At 39.9% G+C, this 23,835-nt stretch overlaps 1 protein-coding gene across 2 annotated transcripts in view; it reads left to right on the forward strand.

Annotated features, from left to right (window-relative positions):
* Positions 1-23,835, forward strand: part of LRIG2 (leucine rich repeats and immunoglobulin like domains 2) — a 54,669-nt gene that overhangs the window by 18,827 nt on the left and 12,007 nt on the right. For both annotated transcript variants that reach the window (XM_056867532.1, XM_056867531.1), the window contains exons 2-12: positions 9,010-9,081; positions 11,253-11,327; positions 11,993-12,127; positions 13,059-13,202; positions 14,058-14,201; positions 15,242-15,385; positions 15,628-15,771; positions 19,076-19,156; positions 19,777-19,848; positions 19,988-20,056; positions 22,852-23,015. In XM_056867532.1, coding sequence (XP_056723510.1) covers positions 11,257-11,327; positions 11,993-12,127; positions 13,059-13,202; positions 14,058-14,201; positions 15,242-15,385; positions 15,628-15,771; positions 19,076-19,156; positions 19,777-19,848; positions 19,988-20,056; positions 22,852-23,015 — 1,168 coding nt within the window. In that variant the 5' untranslated portion in view covers positions 9,010-9,081; positions 11,253-11,256. The remainder of the gene's footprint in view (positions 1-9,009; positions 9,082-11,252; positions 11,328-11,992; positions 12,128-13,058; positions 13,203-14,057; positions 14,202-15,241; positions 15,386-15,627; positions 15,772-19,075; positions 19,157-19,776; positions 19,849-19,987; positions 20,057-22,851; positions 23,016-23,835) is intronic.

A 23,835-nucleotide genomic window follows, 5' to 3' on the forward strand; every position in this document is an offset into this window, starting at 1 on the left:
TCATACGTCAGGCAGGATGCTTTGCTATCTCTGGCTGGCTGTTAATGTTAAAAACCTGTGGTAATGGTTGTGAAGGAGTAGATTTTGCTATCAGGCAGCGGAATCCACTAACCGGTTTACTATCTGCTGGCAACAGGAAATTGGCAAGGCAGTTTGGATTTCCCTGTGACCAAGATGATCTCTGTTACCCTATTTATTAATGATCACAGCGGGTTGCAGAGCAGTCCTCTGCATCCTGTCATCCAGAACCCATTAGGCCCCCGAACACCCAAAAGAGCCCCCCAGGTCTACTCTGTGCAGGTGCAGCGGTAGAAATGTTTCTTTGCTGCCATCACCACCACAGAGTAAGCTTATTGACTGATAGAGATGTTCCTACATTTTATCAATTTTACTGCTATAAAATTAACAGGTAATTTCAGGGCAGTTTTATTGCTGGCTTTCCTGTTTTGCTGATAACGTGTTCTAGTATTCTCTCCTGCAACAATGGACCACCTAATGGAGAGAAACAGCAGTCAGGCACTGCAACAAATTTAAATGCCTGCTTTGTCCTCATATACACTCAAGCAGTACAATCACAGGGCCTGTTAATGATGTAACCTGTGACATCTTAGGCTCATTCACTTGCTCACCCTCCAATGTAATATTTTTTAAAAATTTATTTTATTTAGTTTGCCTTTCCTGCTGAGATTCAAGACTGGTTACAGGATATAGAACAGTGCAATAAAACATCATAAAACCACAAATGAACAATGGAATAGGAATAGGATTACAGATTAGGAGAGCAATGCAAACACCAGACTATCTAAGGCAAGGTAAACAATGCGGAAAATTAATAATAAATTAATATGAATTAATATTGACAGTTCTTTCCTGCTTCATTGTCTCGGAGATGTTCTAGTGTGAATATGTCCTTAGTTGTCTGCTGTGCTCTTTGCTTGGTGTATAAAATAGAAGGAAGGGACAGTTTCAGTGACAATGTTGCATTGTAATAGGAGCCTCTCTGCAAAAATATTTTAACGGAGCCACTAACATGCAATTAATGCTCCAAATGTGCCAACCCTAGTGGAGATTTCTTGCTTCATCTTTGCTTTGCCAGGCAGGGAAACAATATAATGCACAGTTGTCTGCTTTTGGGGCAAATTGTCTTGTATAACTTCTTTAAAAGACAGTAGAGCCAACCTTCCCTTTTTTCATGTAGTTTGGCCCTAAGTTTCAGGACTAAGTTCTTGTTCATAAACATGCTATGATTCTTCATATCTGCAGTGAATTATTTAGAGCCTTGTGGCAGTGAAAAGCTACATAAACAGCACCTCTGCCTATATGATCCTGGTATTTTTAATAATTCATTGGTTATTACAGCAGAATCCCTGTAGACTAGCATATGTGGATGCTGGGTTTATAACTGTAGTAAGACTATTTCATCTTCCTCTACTGCAACCAGCATATGATTTTTTCAATAATATTCTAAACACATTGGAATGAGATATCTGAAAACCAAAGAGTGAAGACAAGTTTTAACAGGACTGTTAATATAACCTTATACTAGTACCTTAAAAGGGAATTTGATCAGAGTTTCTTCAGGAAGAGAGAAACTGACTTGGAACAGTTAGACTATGTCCAAGCATAGTCAGAATATCAAAACAGTCTATGCTAACTTTTGTGTGCCAAATACTGTCAAATTTCCATTAAACAATAGCAGATTTTGGTTTCCTTTCTCTAAAGTTTGTTTTCTGTGTAATAAAAGCTGTTTGTGACTGAGAAGCAGCATTCTCCTTAGGAAAGAAGACATTGTCAGGGTGTGATTGGTTGATTTTTTTTCTTTCACAGCTTTTTCTGCCTACCCATTGTGAAGATATGGAGCTAGATTTTAATATGATAGTTCCCCCTGCATTCTGTGTAGTGTTTGAGTACCATTTACTGTAGCACAGACTCAGTATATGTTTGCTTGATTATACAGTTAGCTCTTAGTGAACATCTGATGAAGTACTTTGATTAAATAATAGTGAACTTGCAAAACCATGGTTAGCTTCTCTCTCCCCCCCCCCCCCCCCGGGCTTACTGGGAATTCTAACACTTGTCCTAGCATGATTTTTGGAAGCTTTGACATGTTTTGAATATGGTTGTCAATTTGTTCTCAGTAACAGGTATTGATAGACAACTAGACATCTTTCTTCTAAAAACAACTCCGCGTCCTTAATTACCATTCTTTTCTAGTAGTTTCAGGTTCAACTACTTTGTATTTTTGTTAAAGCTGTTGCTAACAATACCTCTACAATTACATTTTGAACTTTTCTGGTCACATTTATACGGTGACATCTGTGTAATTATTGCAGTGTGCTCTATGTGAGACAGCCCTTGAAAGTGTTTGAGAATTTCATCTGATTCAAACTGTGGTGGCCAGATTGTTGACTGAGGGTTGCTGGTGCTATAGTGATCATATCACTCCACTATTGAAAGATGCTCACATGTCACTGCCTTATACTGAATTTGACCATTGGACCATCAAGATCAGTATCATCTACTCAGACTGGCAGCAGCTCTCAGGTGTCTCATTTGGACAAAATTCAAGATTTTGTGTTTGACCAATAGAGCCCAAAATGGTCTGAAGGTCTCCTCCCACAAGAACTTGCCCAAAAATTTACATCTTCCTCCGAGGCCCTATGCCAAGTACTTCTAAAGCTAGGTTTGGTAGCCTTTATGGTAGTGGTAACCCCGCTTTCAAACTCTCACTCTAGGAACACTTGCCTCATACCATCATTACTGTCTCCTAGGCCCAGGTTCAGTCTGTCTGGTTCACATAGGCTCTTAATACTAATAGTATTTTTTTAAAAAAAAAAAATATTGTGCTACTGTTGCATTTGTATGGCTTTTTCGTTGTCTTGGGGGTTGATTTTTTCCTTAATACTGTTTGTAAGCTGCTGGAAATGAAATGGCTGGATGTACATTTTTCAAAAATACAAATGCGTTCAGAATTGAAAATCAAAAGGGGTTGCAAGCAGCTGCAATTCTGGATTCATTAGGCATTTATTTATTTTTATTATTTCAAGTTACTATCCTACTCTCCCCGACCCAAGGCCCAGTGTATTTTGCTATTATATTACCAGTAGGGAAGGTAATCTTTGGAAGATCTGTTCAGTTGATTTTATGCCGGGCGTAATACTATCATGTCATAGCACCCAAGCAGGTTTTACATATAGAATGTAATTCAGAATGTGAAGCAGATCACCCCGGAGTTTGTATAATAGTTTTGAGGAGGAAATAAACACTCAATGGATTTCATCCCTAACCTTAGCCAAAATGGTATCTGGTTGTCCACTGGGCCATTAATTTATTTATAGCCTTTCTCACTGAGACTGAAGGCAGATTACAAAACATTAAAACGATGCTCTCTGATGACACACACCCAATAAACAATGCAATTGTACTAGGGTTACAAAATCAGAAAACAGAGCAAAAGAACAGTATAAGATATCGCATGCCATTAACAGCACATAGAATAGATTACAAAAATGGAAGACGTTGTAGTAGGAGTAAAATATGATGTGCAATAAATAGTGTGGTACACTACAATCCTATTCCCTTTATAAAAGGTTTGTAATACCCGCTTTATACATATCAAATTGAACCTGCTGTCCTTAAACTATTCAAATCAGATTTTCTTTTTAAAAAGATGAGACTTCATGTTTGGTATGCCTGCCTCCCATCTTGAATGAAAAACCGCAGTTGGTGTGGCACCTCAATTTTAGCAAGGAATAAATATTTTGTTTATAAGAAAAATGCCATAAAAGGTAAGCAGCTGTTGCAGACATCAGCTAAATTCTGAGAACTGGGACAAAACTGGAAACAGCATTGGGAATACTTCACTGATAGATAGGTATGACTTCAGCTAGCTGAGGCAGAATTTTCTGTTTTAATGGAGACATTGTTCAAACACGCAAGCATCAATCAGCAGTTTGCTCACTATGACAAGATAAACTGCTTGCCGTCTCTGCTATCTGGACTGTTTCATAAACTTGCTCTAGGTGCCAGCCCTACTCTCACATACTGTGCTTGAGCTGTCAGTACAAGTATCATGTATTTCATCTCCCTTCTGGAGGAGAGCCAGATACATTAACGGAGGGGGGAGGGAGTCTGCATGGAGCTTGATGTGCTTGTGATTGTTCTAGAAGCTCCAGTTATGAACCCAGGGTGCCAGTCAACATGGTTGCCTATCCAGATTTTTCCCACTATCCCTTCCACCAGCAGCTCACTGATCAGCCCCTCAAAAAAAACAAAAACAAAACCCTGCTCCTAAAGGTCATGAATATGTACTAAATCCAGGGGAGCTGAGTGAAATGCCCTTCTACCTTGCTTTTACACCAGGGATATCTCATTTTCCCAGACCAATGTTGATAGGATCCTGGGTGCCGTCAGGCGGCCTCCTAGAACCATGCCCTTCATGGCTGGTTAAAGCCAGCGGTGATGTGGTATGGGCTTCCCCGATGGACATCATCAATCTGCCCTTGAGTACAGAGATCTTTCCAGGGAGGCAGTGGTGAGACCGCTCTTAAAAAGATCTTGCCAAGTACCGCCCCATGTCCAGCTTGTCGTTCCTGGGTAAGGTAGTTGAGAGAGCAGGAGCAGCTTCAGGCCTTCCTAGAGGATACATTGACCAGCTTTGTCCTGGACATGGGACAGAGACGGCTTTGGTCGTCCTCACATACAATCTCCACAGGAAGCTGGATTGGGCACTGCTATTATTATATCTGACAGCAGCATTCGACACAGTCGACTATGATCTGTTGACCTATTGCCTTGACAATATTGGGGTTCGTGGGACAGCCCTTCAATGGCTGCTCTCATTTCTCCAAGACTGGGGACAGAGGGTGGCACTAGGGGAGAGAGTCTCACCACAACACCCTTTGGTATGTGTTGTCCCTCAGGGGGCAGTTCTCTCCCCAATGTTCTCTACATGTGCTCCCTTGTCCGGAGTTTCGGGTTGGGTGGTCATCAGTATGCGAATTACACCCAGCTATATCTGCTGATGGCCCATTGGCCAGATACCGTCCCAGATATTTTGGTCAGGTGTCTGGAGGTCATGGTGAGGTGGTTGAAGCAACGTCAGCTGAAATTAAACCCATCGAAGGTGGAAGTCCTGTGGGTGGGGTCAGAGATGGAGCACCTGCTTCCAACTCTTGGTGGGTGCAGTTAACATTGGCACCTATTGTGAAGAGTTTGGGCATGATGTTGGATGCTTCCTTATTAATGGAGGCCCAGGTCGTGAACATAGCCAAAATGGTGTTCTTCCATCTCCGCCAGGGTAAGCAGCTGGTGCCCTACCTGTCCCGCCTTGACTTAGCTATGCAACGGTCACCTCCAGGTTGGACTACTGCAACTCATTCTATGCAGGACTACTCTTGAGGCTGCTCAAGAAGCTTCATCTGGTCCAGAACGCAGCAGCAAGGGTACTCATGGGGACCCCATGGAAAGCACATATTCAACTGGTGCTCCACCAGCTGCACTGGCTCCAGATTCAATACCGGATTAGGTTTAAGGTTTTAGTATTAACCTTCAAGGCCCTAAACGGTCTGGGAGCATCGTATTTGCGGGAGCACTTCTCCTGGTACACCCCTCAGAGAGCTTTACGCTAATCAAATAACAACTTATTGGTGGTCCCTGACCCGAGAAATATCCGGCTGTCCTCAACCAAGGCCAGAGCTTTTTTGGCTCTAGCCCTAGCCTGGTTGAACGCTCTGTCGAGTGAGACCAGGGCCCTGTGGGACTTAGCTCAATTCCGCAAGGCCTGTCAGATGGAGATGTTCTGCCAGGCCTATGGTTGAAGGCATTAATGGTTCCATCTTTAGCTGGCCTCCTGGCTCCGGCTTTGTTTTATTCCATCCTGGTTTATTGATTATTTACACCCGTCTGCTTCCCTACTTCAGTGTTCACTAATACTGCCGATATGGAGGCGTTGTCAGAGCCATCTTGATCTTAGATTTTTTGGTTTTAAATTGCTTAAATTATATTGTATTACAGTTTTTAAATTATTTTTATATGTTTTATTGTTATGATGTAGCTCTAACTGGACAGTGTCTTCATATATTGATGTAAGCTGCCCTGAGCATACTTGATAGGGCAGAATCAAAATCTAATAAAATAAATGCCAGTGGAAGCTGCTAGAAGAGAAAAAAAAATAAGGGCTGCTCCATTCCCTTCTCACAGCATCCTCCTGGGTCCATTGAATTTTGATCCTATGGTCTCCAACATCAGCTTTATTGAGATTTCAGGGTCATTGAGGAAACTGGGTCAGGGCAGGAAAGATCTGGAGATGTCAGCCCCCCCCCCAGCAGTTATGCTTTGTTAGATTCAGTCCATTATCACAGGACTCGTGTTACAGAACATCTGGATTTTGGTGAATGCAGGTAACTGCGGTTGTTAGGAAACTAGACTTTGAGAGTCCTTTATAGACAAAAAGCTTCCTTTATTGTAAAGCACTTTGAGTCTTAGTAAAGAAAAAGTGTGATAAAAATGTGCTACTGGCTGAGTGGGCCAACAGTGTAGCAAATGAAGTTCTGTGTAGGTAAGTGTAAGGCGATGTACATTGGCACAAAGAATCCCAGCTTCAATTATATGATAAAGGGGCCTGAACTTGGTGAGATTGGGAGGGAAAGAAACCTGATCCCGGTAGGCCAGACTCACCCCCACAGTGCAGGTTTTTCCAAATCCCCCAATTTTCCATTTACAAAAATTGGAATAAAGTCTCTGACTTCTTTAATACTATGCATTTTACATGTGAAAAATCCTCTCCTTAAGTAGTTCACTCATTCTAAAAGATAACATATTTCATAGTAGTTTTTTTTAGTAGTGTTTCCATTTTTTATCAGAAAAATTGAAAAAAGATTATCAGGGAGAAAAATTGGGAAAGTTTTCCCCAAATTTCTGATTTCAAAAAATAGTTTAAATTTTTTTTTACAGCTGATATTTTTTAAAAATCCCAAAAAAATTTCTCCATCCTTAAGATAATGATGACCCTTCATTTTCCTCTTGTGATGCCCCTGACGATTTGCATTGTTAGTGCCTTTCTGCATCAGCGTCCCTTTCATAATATAGAAGCTGGGGTTTATGAATCTTCCCGGTGCTTCTCTGTCTTTGACCTTTTCCGCACATCCAACTTACTCCTTGTTTTCTTGGCAGTTGATCCACCAGTGTTGGAATTGGTTTGGGCACGGTTGTTTTGCAAGTCTGCCCTCCCTTTGCATTTTCACAGTTGTGAAGTCAGTTATTTTCTTCTGTGCATGTCTTCAATAATCCGGATTTTCAAGGGAGGGTACTGTCATCATCAGTGGCATCACAGTACCCGCCTTACTTTAAAAAAAATAGCCCTAAGGTATCAATATATTGATTTAGTGTTGTAACGATAGTGTAAGCGGGTTCTCTAAATTCCCAAGTTTCGTTACAAAAAAGTCTCTATCCCCTTCCCTCTCAGAGAAATGCCTTTTACAACACTACATCAATATCTTACGGCTATTAAAAAAAAATCTGTAACCCCTCATCTTCTGGGCAGGGAAGAGACAGAGTGCTTCGACAATGACAACAGTCCAGTCATTGAAAAGTGGACTGGAGGTGGGCGGGATAAAGAAAACCAGCACAAATATTATATACAAGGAAAAAGCCAACTCAGAATCAGCTTCCAGAAAAAGTAGTTTCAAAAGAACCAGAAAAAAAAACCTGGGGAATAACAACACACACAAAAAAAAATCCAAAGTGAAAGCTAAAGATGCAAACATGCATGCAGAAATTGGGATAAACTCATGGAAAAACCCTCTCATTCAGTTCCCAGTGCCCTTTCAGGCTGCATATGAGAGGTCTGTGTCAAGCAAGGATACTAACCTCCAGGCAGAAATTTTCTCTTGATGTTTTGGGGTGGTCTTTGAGCACTGCTTTCTGATAAATTGATACTGTAAAATGCTTCAGTTATGGTGGTATTTGTTAATCTGGGTATCGCAGTTGGTGCCGATCACCGCAGCCCATCTGTTTATCTACAGAACTGACAAAAGAAACATGACAAAAATATGAAACAGCAGAAGAGTAATTAACAAACCATTAAAAACTCACAGCATAAAACATTGTGCATCTTAAGATATGTCTCATAAAACACTTCCCAGGCTAGAAACAGACTGCTACAAATGCTAAAAGATCAGCCAATTACTTAAAAGCCTAGGTTAAATGGAAAGTTTGGCCTTGATGCCTAAAAGACAGTAGGGTAGTGAGCCTCCAGAGGAAGAACATTCCACAGGCAAGGTGCCACCACTGAAAAAGCCTTGGTTTTTTTTTGTGTGTGTGTGTGTGTGTGTGTGTGTGTAGCTTAATTAAGGTAGTTGTGCACAATGTAAATAGTGTTCCAGAACATAACTTCAGTTATGCATGATGGCCTCATCTTCAATTTTAGACTAATTCAGATATCAAGGACTGCGTATCTTACGTTCTTCATGTCTTTGGTCACTTGCTAGACTCAATCCCCATGTTAGAATCCTACCCCATATTTTGAAGACAAACCAAGGGTTGGATCCAGATGAGAACTTCTGCTGCCCAGGAGGAAGGGTGATTTTTACTGATTTCCTCCTGTTGCTGCAGACCTCCAACTTCTACCTTATGCTGTTCCTGAGAAGCAGCATTTTTTTTGGGGGGGGGGCACTTGGGGCTACAGCAGGAGAGGCAAAGAAGTTTTGTTCTGCACACTGGAATGCCTTCTGTAAGCAAAGGTGCCTTTTCCCCAACCTTTTAACGCATGCTTATAGTAAATCTGTAGTAAGTACCGAACAAGGGTGAGATGATGTGGAACAATATTATATTGATTCAGAATTGTATCTGATTTAGAAGCCAATTGCAAGCCTGAACAGGCTCTCTGCAACATTATATGTTGCCAACTTACAAATAGCTGTTTTCAATGGGGGCTTCTTAGTCAAAATTTAAACATACTGAACTCTTTAGACTTTCAAAATAACTTGTTGTTTTCTGTTTATTCTGCAGAGACTTAAGTCATAATCATTTGTTATCCTCTAACTGGAGCGTTGGTTCATCAGCTCAAGCACTACAAGAAGTGTAAGTTATTCTGAGCTCTATGTCTTATGTGCCAAGGGATTTTGGGGTGACAGTAATGTAACGTTAGGCAGTGATTAGCTGAGCTGCCTAAATATGACAAAAGGATTAGAAGTACTTGGAAATCAAGTCAAAAAAAGCAGGAACTTAGGAAAAAGGACTGTAGGTTGGCAGGGGATATGGTCCAAAGGAAGACTTATGGGATGAAAAGAAAACCTTGTAAATGGACTGATCAGGGAGGCAGTGCATGTGGTCAGGAGCTACAGTGAGAAACGCTGTACTTCACATATTAACAGGAAATAGCAAACAAAATCTTTGACTATAGTCTTTTAATTATATTCTTATAATGCAGGATGTTCTAATATTACTTATTGAGACCTCAGGTGTACCACTTCCTAATGAAGCACTTGCAAAAGCTAGCATTTAGGCTGCAGAACCTTAAAGGTAAAGGTAGTCCCCTGTGCAAGCACCGGGTCATTCCTGACCCATGGGGTGATGTCACATCCTGACGTTTACTAGGCAGACTGTGTTTACGGGGTGGTTTGCCATTGCCTTCCCCAGTCATCTATACTTTACCCCCAGCAAGCTGGGTACTCATTTTACTGACCTCGGAAGGATGGAAGGCTGAGTCAACCTTGAGCCAGCGACCTGAAATCGACTTCCGTCGGGATCGAACTGAGGTCATTAGCAGAGCTTTTGATTGCACTACTGCAGCTTAGCACCCTTCGCCACAGGGCAGAAACATAATGGACCATTAATAGATCAGTTATCATGTTGTGTAGTTTCAATAAGCCAAATTTATTTTTATTTATTTATTTACAAAATCTGTACCCTGCCTTTCTGCCCTTACGAGAGCCACCAAGGCGGCTAACAATTTAAAACATATACATGATAAAACCATATTTTAAAACCATTAAAATCACACACCCCAGACATGCATCATTAAAACAAAAACTTAGTTAAAATACAGTATGTATGAGAGATGAAAACCACCAATTTAAGCACTGCTTAGGAAGCAGGGAATTGGGTTTCTTGTACTGGTTCTTTGCTGATACCTTGCTCTGTGTTTTGATGTAGTTTGGCTATTTAATTATAAAAGATAGTTGACCCCTGAGTTAAAGTGTCACAATGTATGTATGTAAACAGTTATGATTCAGTGCTATGATACTTACCGGCCATAGCTGAGAATTTGCACTCTTGTTGCTTAATTTCCAGTTACAGAGCTTGAGCAGTAGCAGGGCTTAGATCAAGGGTGTCGAATCAATTGTTACGAGGGCCGGATGTCACTTGGTTGGGCTGGTCCATGCCTCACCAGCCCAGATTGAGAGTGGGGGTGGTGGTGTGGCAGCTGCTGCCTTGGCTGGCTTGTGGGCTGAATAAGAGCTCTCATGCGGCTGGATCCGGCCCATGGGCCTTATGTTTGACACCCCTGGCTTATATGGTTTTAGAAATAATTCTTGGTTAATTTAGACTTTAAGAATCAGAAATCTAAACGTTTGTAGATAAAGACTCCAAATGACTTTATGTACCTGTCTTTCCAGAGAACAGGAGAATTCCAGTAGTTGGAGATCCTGTGCTTACCTCTATTTCCTCACCATCTCTCATCTAAATTAAAAATAAAACAGCACTCCTGTGGCACCTTGAAGACTACCATAAGTTATTTCAGTATAAGCTTTCATGAGTCAGAGCTCTCTCTTCATCAGATAAATGAAGTGAGTTCTGACACATCAAAGCTTATGCTGGAATAAATGGTAGTCTTCAAGGTTCCACTCAACTCCTGTTTTATTTTGCTTATGTATTCGCTACCCATCTGGAATTATCATTGTGAAAGGCAACAAATTCAAATAATAACCTTTTAGCTTCATCCTCATATTCTTTATGAGAGCATCATATCATTACTGTTCCTTGTCTCAATCTTCTCTTGCTAGCTGAGTTTCTCATCTAGCTAGCATGACCAAAAGGTCTGGTATTGCTCATTTCACTTATCTGTTTCTTTAGAATTTTGTGACTCTTTAGACTGCTGTTAGAGTTAGCTTTTGAGAAATATGTCCGCTTTGTTTATTGCATGTGTCATTTTCTAAGCTGAAATATTCATTAAATACAAGTGAAATGTTCTACTTGTCTCATTGACCTTTTGTATTTTCATAGTGCTAGTAAAGAAATCTCTTTTTCAGGAGGATGAATTACAACGAGCTAACTGACATTCCCTTCTTTGGTGAATTGACATCTAACATCACACTTCTCTCACTGTATGTAAATATTTAGCAGGGTTTTTTAATGCTGTTGAGCTTAAATAATGTAAGGAAAAGTCTTCTAGTGAGGAAGTTGTTAAAGGAAACTGAAGTATGAATTAATATTTGAAACTATGTGCAATTCTTCATATGGATTATTAAATACCTCTGGGCAACACAAGAGAGATTGGTTAGTAAAGGGTAGTGTTCAGAATTGCTTTAAATTACCTTTCGATGACTGATTTCTGCCATGCCATCAAGGCAACAGCCCACACATCCAGTGGGGACGCTTATTCTGAAACCTCATTTCCTAAATGGAATAATTCCACCCCTGGACAGTTTACGGTAGTCTCAACCATAGAATGAGGTTCCGTTTTCAAACTTCATTTTTAGAGCAGATTACTATCAACATGAAATTAAAGTAGAGTATGGTAAGAGGCCACATGATACAGCAACCTTTGTGAAGCTAAATGAGATCTGGGTCTGATCAGTAGCTGAGATGGGAGACCTTCTAGGAATCCTCTGTAAGCAGTCTTGAGTTCCATGATGGATGGGATGAAAATTATTAACTAACTATGAACACATGTTTTGTATGGCAGCACAAGAAATGGTAATGTTACCTCATTATGCAACTGAACTTTAGTTAGTTATAGCAGTTATGGTTCTTTCTCTTCTGTTTTTAGAGTACATAATAGAATCCCAGAGATCATCCCTGAACAGCTTCAGCTTTATGTTTCCTTGGAGAACCTTGACCTCAGCTCTAACTTAATATATGAAATCAAAGCCTCTGCATTCCCACGAATGCAGTTGAAGTACCTGTAAGTAGGAGAATTATGCACCATGTTCCATCTGCAATCCGTTCTTAACAATGCATGTGACTGTTAGTTAAATGGCTATAAATCTGTCCTGATTCTAAAACCGGGGTCCCCCCTTTTTTTTAAGCCTGTGGGCACCTTTGACACGAGGTGGTGGGTATAATCACAAAATGTCTGCCACAAGAGGCAGGGCTAACCACAAAATGTCAAAGACAGAGGAAGCTCTGTTTAACAGGATGTCTTTTTAAATGAACACAGTGTTTAAAAATATTTTCTTCCATACATACTGCTTCCCTTCAATCACACAGATTCTTTGTGCTGGGTTGGCAGCTGCTGCCAACAGAACTTGTTAAAAATCTGCACAGTCGATCAGATCTGAGGTGGCCAGCCAGAAGCCTATCTGGGCAACTTCCCCACCTGGCCCCGCCCACCTTCTAAAAAAATATTTGGTGTGCATCAGGAAAGGTGTCAGCATGTACCATGGCACTTTCGGGTGCCATATTCTAAAGTTTTAGTGAGCCAAGACCTTGCAACCAGACATTAGGGCATTGTCACTGCTTACTTAGTTCTGTGGTACAAACTTGAAATTTTCTTTTTTTCCCCTGAGGAATTGGTCTGATTTAGGTCATCTTATGCTATCATTGATTCTTTTTACAATATCATTATAACTGCTAACATTCACTTCTGTCAGCAGGCAAAGATTTGGCATCCTTGCTTAAGGGCCATCAAGCAGGCTGTGGACACACACTTTCATTTCTTTTCTTACCACAATTGCTGATAACATTTCTGTGTTCTGAAACTGAACTGTCTTTCCTTGAGGCAAGGAAAAAAGCTGTGAAGCCAAATTTAATTGGCTCCTTTAAAGTTCTTCTGTAATTTGTCAAATACAAATTTTAGCACTTGAAGATTTTAAAAAAGCATTCTGTTGTTACAGGAATCTGAGCAACAATAGAATAACAACTCTGGAAGCAGGCTGCTTTGATAATATATCCAGCTCACTCATTGTCGTAAAACTAAACAGAAACCGAATCAGCATGATTCCATCAAAGACTTTCAGGCTGCCTCATGTGCAACTCTTGTAAGTAGCAATACCCCATCAATTCAAAACCTTGATGCCGAATATGTCAATTGCAGACAGCATGAGAGTTGATGTATTATTTGTATCAACAGACCAAGTAAGGGAGCTTTAATTGGGCCAACTAGTAGTATAGAAATACAATGAGAGCAGTGTTTCACATATGGAGAGTTGCTCTTCAGATAGAGGTGTTCAGAGCATTCCCTTCAAAAAAAATGTTATATGTACAGGGTGATGATACATTTTTTGAGTTGAATAATCTTTAAAACCAAGGTATAAAAAGATTTAAATTAGAAACCCCACATTGAATATTTTCTTGAGTATGGCTTGGTGTCGTTTAAGACAATGATGCAAAAACCTTTAGGAAACCCTTACTGTCTTCAGTACGAGTTGCACCTCACAAGATTCTTATGAGGAGAAAACAAAACTGATCACACTAGGTAGAAGAAGAAGAGTTGGTTTTTATATGCCGACTTTCTCTGCCACTTAAGGGAGAATCAAACCGGCTTACAATCACCTTCCCTTCCCCTCCCCACAACAGACACCCTAGTATACAGGTATACCCCTGGACAACAGGTATACAGTCATTTGAGGTCAAATGTTTGGTATTACATGTTCATCAGAGATTTATGTTGTGCTATCTCTGAAGAAATGTCTATCTTTCAATAGGGAATAGGTCTTTGATGTCACTTGTATCTGGCCTTTGTTCAGTTGTTACATTGCCTTTATTAAATAGCTGATTATGACATCCTTCGCATTAGGCCAGAATAGTATTTGTCCCTTAGAAGAAGCAGCATACAGGAAATACTGACGATCTCTTGATAAACCCAACTGGTGTTTAATTTTTTTTTTTTTAAGGGAGCTCAAAAGAAACCGAATTAAAGTAGTTGAGAGCCTTACCTTCCAAGGCTTGGACTCCTTAAAGTCATTAAAAATGCAGCGCAATGGAATTAGCAGGCTGATGGATGGTGCTTTATTTGGATTGGATAATATGGAAGAACTGTAAGTACTCATTTGTTTTGATCTCATTAGAGATCCTGGATAATACAGTGCTTCAGAGACTGATGAAATTGAGTTGTATAAGAACTGTAGTTATGATTCCTCATAACTTCATTGAAGGTTTTGTCTTCACATTATATTAGAAAGCTAGCAATACAATGCAAACAAAAAGGCACACAAGAGACCTCTGGTGATCCCCTTCTGCTGGTTCCCATCCCAGAATAAGTTAATGTCACTATTTTAGCAGTTGGTACTAGCATTTACTGTAACAAGAATGTGTCAATATTTCGTTCATACATCTACAAGAGGAACATGGGAGTTTTAAGTTTTTGGATAGCAGTAAGCTCTTTTCTTAATTATTTTTTTCTTTATAGCCTGTCTGCTTTGCTGAGAGTTAAGGTGGATTGCACAGTATAAAACAATGAAGTCAAATAGACATCCAGTAAACAATGCAATAGGACTAGGATTACAAGAAGTAAAAACAGTGCACTATAAATCACGATGTATTGTAAACAATGCAGAAAGTGGAATTCCATAAGTACAAGACTGGTGCCTTATTGTCCTTACCTTATTCATTCTCCAAACTGTGTTATAAAGTTGGTTGCTGGTACTTTCCGTTTATAGAAACAAGACCGAAAAATATGAATAGCGCTGATCATGACTGATTTGGGATTTGTTCATAAGTGTCTAGACCATAATTATATCGGACCATTCTCGCCTTTTGTTTTGCTGGAGACAGTAATTATATTTACCACTTCATTCTCTGTTACATACCTTGGAATTTTCATAGAACTGAGACTTGGGTTCTCGAACACCTAGAACGACGAAATAGAACTGAGTTGCCAAATACTTATTAGGTCATCTTCTCCAAGTTTGTTGCTCTTCAAGTCAGCCATTTAATTCTTTTGTCAACTGTAATGTATGTGGCTTTTGAGTTAAATGTCTTAATATTTGTAAAATTGTGTTGCGTTCCTCATCAAGAAGGTGCTTTAAAATGTAGTGTTCATTGGAAGTGTCATAACATATTTCTTTTGTTTCTCCAGAGATCTGGAGCACAATAACCTGACTGAAGTAAACAAGGGTTGGCTGTATGGCTTGAGGGCATTACAACAGCTCTATGTCAGCCAGAATGCCATTAACAAGATCAGTCCAGATGCATGGGAGTTCTGCCAAAGGCTTTCTGAACTGTGAGTACTAGGCTTTCTTTCCCCTCCTAACTGGACTGTTTCCCCCCCCCCCCCCCCATAATGAACTGAAGTAAAATTAGTAGCAAGAATGATTTTTCTGAAGCCTGGTTAGGGGTTATTATATATTTAATATCTTGAACAAATTTATTTTTCTTCGTCTAGAATGAACCTGATTTTTCTTGCATTTCCACATTCTGATTGTATTGGAATGTTTTCTCTTTATTGTGCATGTTTCATTTCAGAGATCTCTCATACAACCAGCTGACCCGCCTGGATGAATCTGCTTTCATTGGCCTAAATTTATTGGAGAGATTAAACTTGAGTGATAACAGAGTCAGTCACATTGCGGATGGTGTTTTTAAGGGACTTTCAAACCTGCAAACTTTGTAAGTGCACATCATTTAAAGGACAAAATGGGAAAAAAATCACTTAGTGAAATTATAATTTCTGTCTCTCAGTAGAGAGCTGCCGTATTCTTGTGGTGTTAAGAAAGGGTTCTGCCTTATTACCACTTATTTAAAATGGTCCAAGCATAAGGTACTAACTTTATGTGAGAGATAGCAAGGCAGTTTTGCTGAGAAATTACTATTATTTTCCAATTGCCCAGTTTTATAGTGTTTCAAATGCACAGTTGCTTTTTTCTTGTACAAGAGCGATACTTCTGTCTGAGAAGGTTATTTTTTGAGTTTCTTAGTACATAAAAAGTAATGTGCGGCTACTATGAAATACAACATTTTTCCTTCTTGATAGCAGAGTAATTGTAGTTTAAATTTGCTTTGTGATCTCATATGTTTGTGTTGTCGATTGACATTGTGTTGTGCATTGACATTGAGCAGGAACACAATTCCCCACCTTTCTGTGTTCACCATTCTGTAACTTTACAATCAATACTTGGCCTGAAAACAGCCTACTCTCATGAGACCTGTAACAGGTGGTTCTCAAGGCAGGACATGCCTTTATACGTTTTGTATCTGTAAGAACTTTGCTTTAAGGTAATAGTGACACTGGAAAAACTGAGAAGGAGCATTTGTAAGTTCCACCTTAGGCCTATTCTAGAGATCCCTAACCTTTTTGCACCTGTGGGAACTTTTGAATTCTGACACGTGGACGCAAATTAGTGGCTGCCACAGGAGGTGGTGCAGAAACCAGCCAGAAGGGGGTTGCCATAGTAGGTGGAGCAGCGCACACAAAAAGCCAAAGAAAAGGGGTAATTTTCAGAAGTTGAATGAGAGAGAATAAAATCAACACACTGGTGGCCGCTGCAGCTGAAATAACATTTTAATCTGCACAACCAGTAAGATATTCAGAGGCCAATCAGAAGCCCTGCCAGGCAAGAGCCCCACATTGCCCCATCTGTTTAGTAAAAACACTTGATGGGTGCCAAGAAAGGTGTCAACGGGTGCTGTGGCACCCATGGGCACCACATTGGGGACCCCTGGCCTAGTCATTTTCAGCTCACTCTATTATGTGTAGTGGATTGGATATTGTGTTGTAGCTTTGAATCAAACAGCAAAGACTTCGTTGGAAATAGTTTGAATGGATAAGCTGAGTGAGTGCTAAATGACCCGTTAATATGTGTGGGGAGCAGAGTGTGTGCTGTACAATTTGGAGTGAACAAAACAGTTACCGTAGAATGTTTCTATTTTCTTTGCAAACTTGACTGTTCTTTTAAATTGTCTTAGCATTTGTAACCTTAATCTGTTGATTCGTTTAGAACATGCCCAAATAGTCATTGTCTTCATAGAAAACTATGTAAGCAATCATTTCTGTTAATCTTCGCACAAACTTGAAATGAATTGCTTGATGCTAACCTTCTAGGCATAAAATATCACAGAAAGGAAAAGTAAATTAGTGGCCTTTGGGATCTTAACTGGTGTTGGGCAGTTCATAGCCGTACTTCTTAGTTTAGCATTGCTTGTTTCCTAGATTTTTTCCTTAGTTTAGCATTGCTAGATTTCCTAGATTCATATGATTGTAAGCACTCACATCTGACCAAGTACAAAGAGCAAGCTCCACAGGCCTACCCAATAAAGTTCTCCTTTAGGTTTTCGGAATTAATTGTTTCTTGCTCTGTTAGTGCCAAATGATACAGGAGTGCAATGGTTTCAAAGTCCAGACAGGTGGTCATTTTATGGAATGTTTGTATTTCTGTGGCTCTGCAACATAAGCTACCTTGGGGGAGGGGGGGCTGGTTTCAGGCAGAGAAGTGGGATAGAAGTAAATCTTTTAAAATGAGAAGTACAAACATAGATATGGGAGATTTAGTCTCTACTACAGGGCAGTGATGCCAGAGGGTCTTAACTTTTCTCCATAGTTCAGTGGGGCTTGAGCATTAAGCCATAATGATTAAACATTGGAGGACTTACTGAACAGTATCTGGAGCCCATCATGAGCTAGCCATTGGGCCAGGCGTTGGGCTCCACAGATTTCTGTGTAGTTAGTGTGATCGTGTCTCTAGCACTGCAGATCTTTCAAAGCCAAACTCTCATTTGATTTTACAGCATTAATGCAACAAATGGGAGTTGTTGTTTAATAGTGTGGCATGTTGTTCTCTGCTTTGGGGAAGTATGATCCATTGCCTATGGATAGTGTCAGAGTGCCACTCTCCTTTATTTTAAAACATTCTATTGATTGTTTTATATGTGCACTCTTGCTGATAAAACGCTGGCTAAGCTTTAAATTCCTGTGTTCACTCAGCTATAAAAAGCAAGTGAGAATTGTTGTTCTGATAAATTCATGACCTGTTGTGTAAAGGAAATGCACTGCTGAATCTATTATACCTTAATGAAGTATCTTCCTCTTCCTGGACAAGGACTTGCTGAATTTAGTTTAGCAGCATCGTTCTCTTGTATACTAAGAGCTGAAGTGTAATGCAGAGGTCAAACAGAAATCCCATTAGTGATAACAGGATTTGTGAGCAGAACCACCCACACTTCACTCTGAAAAACTACTCTTTTGTGCCCAGCGATTCTTCACCCAGCCTACACATAATCTCGTACTATGCTAACATTATTCCAAGCTTGCAACTCAAGAAGATTAAACAGTCTGCTAACAATATTAACTCAATTCATAAGTCAATTTAGGAGGCTGTCCCATTTTGTCGTTTGTTCACTTAGACTGACCAATGTTCCACAGTCAGGAAGGAAATATTGCTGCCTCAGGTTCCTTAGCATGTCTCTGGCTTTCTGTGACCAGTTTCATTCCAGTACCTTTCTGTGTACCTTAGAGCCACTTCATATTTTAACAACGCTATGTGAGCACAGACCAAAACTACTACATAGACTCATAGAGTTGGTAGGGACCACCAGGATCATCTAGTCCAACCCCTTGCACAATGCAGGAAATTCACAACTACCTCCCCCACATCCTACGTAACTTGGCCAGCATGTATCCTGATATGCCTAATTGTTACAGCCCCTGTGAGGAGCATTGTCACATGGGATTATTATTTTTTGGCCAGGATTCATATGCTAGCTGGAACCCATGAAGCAGCACTCAGCTTTCCAATTGGGTAAAATAGTTTGTGTGTATGTGTGTACGGATTTTGCAACTGTGAGACTTCAGATTTCAAAAAGCTCTATAAAAATGTCAAATCTTGCAAAGGCAAAAGAAGTTATCTGGTGCTACAGTTCTGCTTATGTATTTTTTTTAAGTTTTCATACTCATTGTATTTTTTGTTTTATTTTTTAGAGATCTGAGAAATAATGAGATCTCCTGGGCCATAGAAGACACAAATGAAGCATTTGTAGGACTTGACAGACTCAATAAATTGTAAGCTTTACAAGCGATAGGATTGACATGTCTGCTAGAATGGAAAGTCTTCACAATGCATGTGTGTTGATAGGAAAATCTTTGAAAACTGATGTGACAGTCTGAATTGAAAGCAGTTCTAGTAACATTTCACATCATCCTTTCATTAAGAAATGTTGAAGCTGAGCCTGCACAAATTTCAGTAATGGATGTCTTATTTAAAGAAATTCTTTAAATAAGGTACAAAATCAGGCTCATTCTTACCTAATGAGGTAAGGCTGTCAGGAATGGTTTAACTGCTTTTTTAGACACTGCTCTAAAGGCTTTTGGCTTTGAATTTATAGGGGAAATGTCCTGTAATCAGATGTGATAAGAAAGGATTGAAGAGGGCCTTCTGTGTCGTTTCCTTTCCCACATATTTTTCTGGTCTTTAATTGGTAGCTGTGTATGCACTACTCTTTCTCCCTGTCCTTTAATGTAAAGAGAGGAATGGAAGAATGAGAAGCTGACTTCCAAAAGGATGATACATCCACCTAGAAAAGCTACTTGCACATTTATTATTCATGCTACCTGATATTGTTTTGCTTGGGAACATTTGTGACTTGTTTCAATGTTAAGGCTTACTTTGGATTGTGTTTTAGGATTCTTCAAGGAAACCAGATTAAGACCATCACAAAAAAAGCATTTTCTGGTCTTCAGGCTCTTGAATGCCTGTAAGTATTTTTTACATCCTTTTCTCTATTAGTGACATTTCCCCCTACCCCACCCCCAAAAATGCAGAAATGTCCTAATTCTCAAAGGTGCTGTCTAAAATGAACTCTCATGCAGGCATAACTCTTGTTTAACTTGCAGAGATTTGAACAACAATGCAATAATGTCTATTCAAGAACATGCCTTTGACCAGCCTCTTCTTAAGGAGCTGTAAGTACATAGTCTTACCTATTGATCCTGTGTTTATTTATATTTACCCTGCTTTTCTATTTGATAATAGTTAAAGTGGCTAACAATAAATCAAAAATAGTCAAGCGTTAAATGCAAACTGTGATGAAAGTAGACAATTCATCAGTTGCTCCCTCCCTCTTCTTCATAGGGGCTAGGTATTGGTGGAGGGGCAGGTAGCATATGGGTGAGGGAGTTGGGAAGGGCCTCACATGCTTTCCCACTCTTTCTGCTAAGTTGCAGAGTAGCTGGCCACTAATGGAGTCCAAGATGCTATGAAACATTTCACCTGTCTCAAATGTTCAATTAGAAAAATACTAATATCAGTATAAAGGTTTTGTCCTTCAGTTTCATTTTTTTATATATTTCCATAACTAATACTTTGGAGCAACTATAATTGAGGCTGTTGTCCCAAAAAAGTGCTGTTTAAACCTTCACCTCTCATTAGTACCATAAACTATGCAAAACCTGGTTGTGATTTCTAGTGGTCTAGATTAGGGGGTTTTTTCTGTCTAAAGCAGCAGTTTGACTGCTCAAGCTACACTTATTCTACAGCAACAGGAGTCAGGATTTTCCTGGTTTAATAAAATTGGGTTTGGACATTTTACTTTATATTGCAGTCTTGATTAATGGCATAGCCTCAACCTTTAAGTTGAGAATAGATGAATTCAAGATGGGGCAGGGGAGAAAATCACTCCTTGAAAAATTTGTGGTTCTTAACAGTTCCATATTCCACCCTGAATTCCATATTCAAGCATGGTGACTGAACAACAGTTTATCATAGTTGAAGATCCTCAAACGTGTCAATTTCTGCCCAAATACAGAACATCAGCCCTTCTCGAGGCCCTTGCACTCCAAATGCTGATCCATACAACTTTCTTTAGTTTACCTCAACATGCTTTCAGACAGTAGTACTCAGACTCAGGAATAAGTTTATCGCATGCACAGCAGGCCTTCTTTTTGAACACTGTGGATCTTTATTGTGATGAGCTAGTAGGGTGTCTAGTAAGCCTGTTCATAGGTTTTGTGGCACTCATTCCTGACAATAATGCATGAATGGGAAAAGCAAAACACGGCAGTCAAAAATGACAGGCTCAGAAAAGAAAAACAAGGAGTTCTAGCATTGCAAGAGAATGAGAGATTACCTTGTGTATTACAGGATGACAGAGGTCACAGTGCTTTCTGTGCAGTTAAGAAGGGAGTGTGGTCTAATTGAGTGCTACTAAACCTATCAATTTCTTGTGGATAATAGTTCTATAATATTTTCTCATATAAAACCTTATGTGAATCCCCAGGATCATATAAAGCCTTATGTGGATCTCTCCAGGATCCGAGCAGCATGCCTATTATAGTAGGTGCTTTGGAACACAGGCAGGAGAATACTGCTGCGGTTGTCTTGTTTGTGGGCTTCCTAGAGGCACCTGGTTGGCCACTGTGTGAACAGATTGCTGGGCCTTGGTCTGATCCAGCATGGCCTTTCTTAAGTTCTTATGTGATTGGGAGATAGGCAAAGTTTTCTACTTCGTGATCTACAGAACCGTAGCTTTTATTTCCTTCACAAACAGAATCCTATCAGAACTCTGTAAAATGAAGTGTTTTAATATTGTAATTGGTTAAAACAGTTATTCAATTAATTGATTCTTCCCAAATGTATTCAGAAAGGTGGGGGGGGGGAAGAATTTTTTTTAAAAGCTCATCTCTGAAAGGGATTGAGTATCCAACACCTCCTTCAGGTATTAATCACTTGAAGGATTTTTTTTCACTGTCTCTTGGGTTTATTACATAAGAGAAGTCTGTTACATAAGAGAAGTCATCCTGGGACCAGAGACTAAAATGGCCTGCTGTGGCTTTTTACCACTTATTCTGAAAATGAGTCTCAAAACAGAAGCCATTTCTAAAAATCTTCAAATTTTATGGCAGCTTCAGATTTTTGATTAGTCTGCATTTCATCACCACCAAAGAATTCTTGTTTTGAGGTTTTGTGAATTCATTGTACAACTGACCAAAGACATGTGCATGATGCATCACAGGGCATTTGTGCGCTCTCTGAGGTATCACATCTAAGACAAGACAGACAAAAGGTCAAATTAGTCACAACTTCATGTTTTGCTATATTGTAAATCTTAAACTAATATTAAACGTAATTTTAAGATTAATGGACGTGAGGCTGTAACTAGAAGTAATGTGGATCTGGAGTCTATTTTTATCATATATTTATGCTGTATTTGATCTTACAAGGCTGTGGTCTCCTTATTTGGCACCCTAGATAAGATCATTAGATTATAATATAATGTTGTGATCCCAACAGAATGAAGCATGTCCCTTTTCCTTGGTGCATAGCTTTCTGTCCTCTCTTGCTTGTTTTTGGTATGAAACTACTGTTCCTGGTATAATACCACTGGGAGAAAGTATGATTCTGCTATATACTTTTAGAAAATGATATAAAATGACTTTCAAGCAAATCTTACCAAGCCGCTGTTGCTTATCTGGCACCATCCACGGTTTGTGAACACAGTGAAATGAGAAGAACGTAAGGGAGATGTGCTGTAATCAGTGGACACCAGAGCTACTCAAAATATAACTGGGATATTTCACGGTGCAGATCAAAGATACATTATTGAGATGTTAGCTTGAGATTTTTTGAGGACATTGGATTTCTTTTAGGTGGGCTAAACACTTTAGCAGGTATACTGGCCAGGGCAATGGAGAAGCTTGGTGATTGCAAATGAGATAAGTTGTTCCGGCAACTAATTTTCCTTTCGCTTTTATATTCTCAGGGGATTGAACACCAGCAGCTTACTGTGTGACTGCCAGCTGAAGTGGCTGGTCCCATGGCTGACCCAGCACCATTTACAGGATGCTGTCAGTGTGGCTTGCTCTCACCCAGAATGGCTAGCTGGACAGAACATCCTCAACGTGGACCCCGAAGACTTAGTTTGCGGTGTGTGCTTTAGTGGCTTTTAAAATATGATGGATCCCTCGTCTGAAAATGGTTATGTGAGGAAGTCAGAAAAAAGGGATGGGATTTTCTTGATTTGCTAGCTGAATGTTGAATGGATTTTTCTTCTGTGGCTTATGATGCCTAGCAGTTCATGTAGCACATGGATACGACCTTTCTGCTGTAAGAAATATTCATGCTCATCATTCGTGTATATTAGAAATCATACTCAGATTCCATGGATTAACTTGGAATGCCCTTTCAAGTTTCAGTGACATAGCCAGCCAGGATTTTACAAGGACCATGAAAACTGTGGGGTCATGGTAGTCACTCTGTAATATGTGGGAAAGTGTCCGAAGTTCTTATTCTGGCAAACAAAAGGGGTGTGTGAGGGGGCAGAAGAGGGTTTTATGGTCCAGAAACATAGGAAGCAAGTTAAGTCTTAGTGGTGCTACCTGAAAAGAGCTTCCCTCTTTCCCTTGAGTGGAGAATCAGCACTGTCTGGAAAAACTGAATTGTCCAGCATCCTGCCGTTTGGCCATACGTGTTGGAAATTACAGCTCCCTCAGAAGTATAAACATCTTGGGTGAGGAAGAGCATTCCGTAGTCCTGTTTGGCACAGCCTTGGTGGTTTCAAACCAGAGTCTTTGTTGATGTTTCTCTGTCTGCAGTTCTCTTCCCCACCCAGTCTTCACAGGTGGAATTTGCAGATCTTGGGCACTCAGTCCAAAAAGATTACCTAACTAGCCTACTGTAAATCCCCCCTTTTGAACTTAATTCATGCAGTGCTGAAGCCTCTATCTATAGTTTGTAGTGCTCTCAT

Source organism: Euleptes europaea, chromosome 2 (genome assembly GCF_029931775.1).
Source record: "Euleptes europaea isolate rEulEur1 chromosome 2, rEulEur1.hap1, whole genome shotgun sequence".
Taxonomy (NCBI): Eukaryota; Metazoa; Chordata; class Lepidosauria; order Squamata; family Sphaerodactylidae; genus Euleptes; species Euleptes europaea.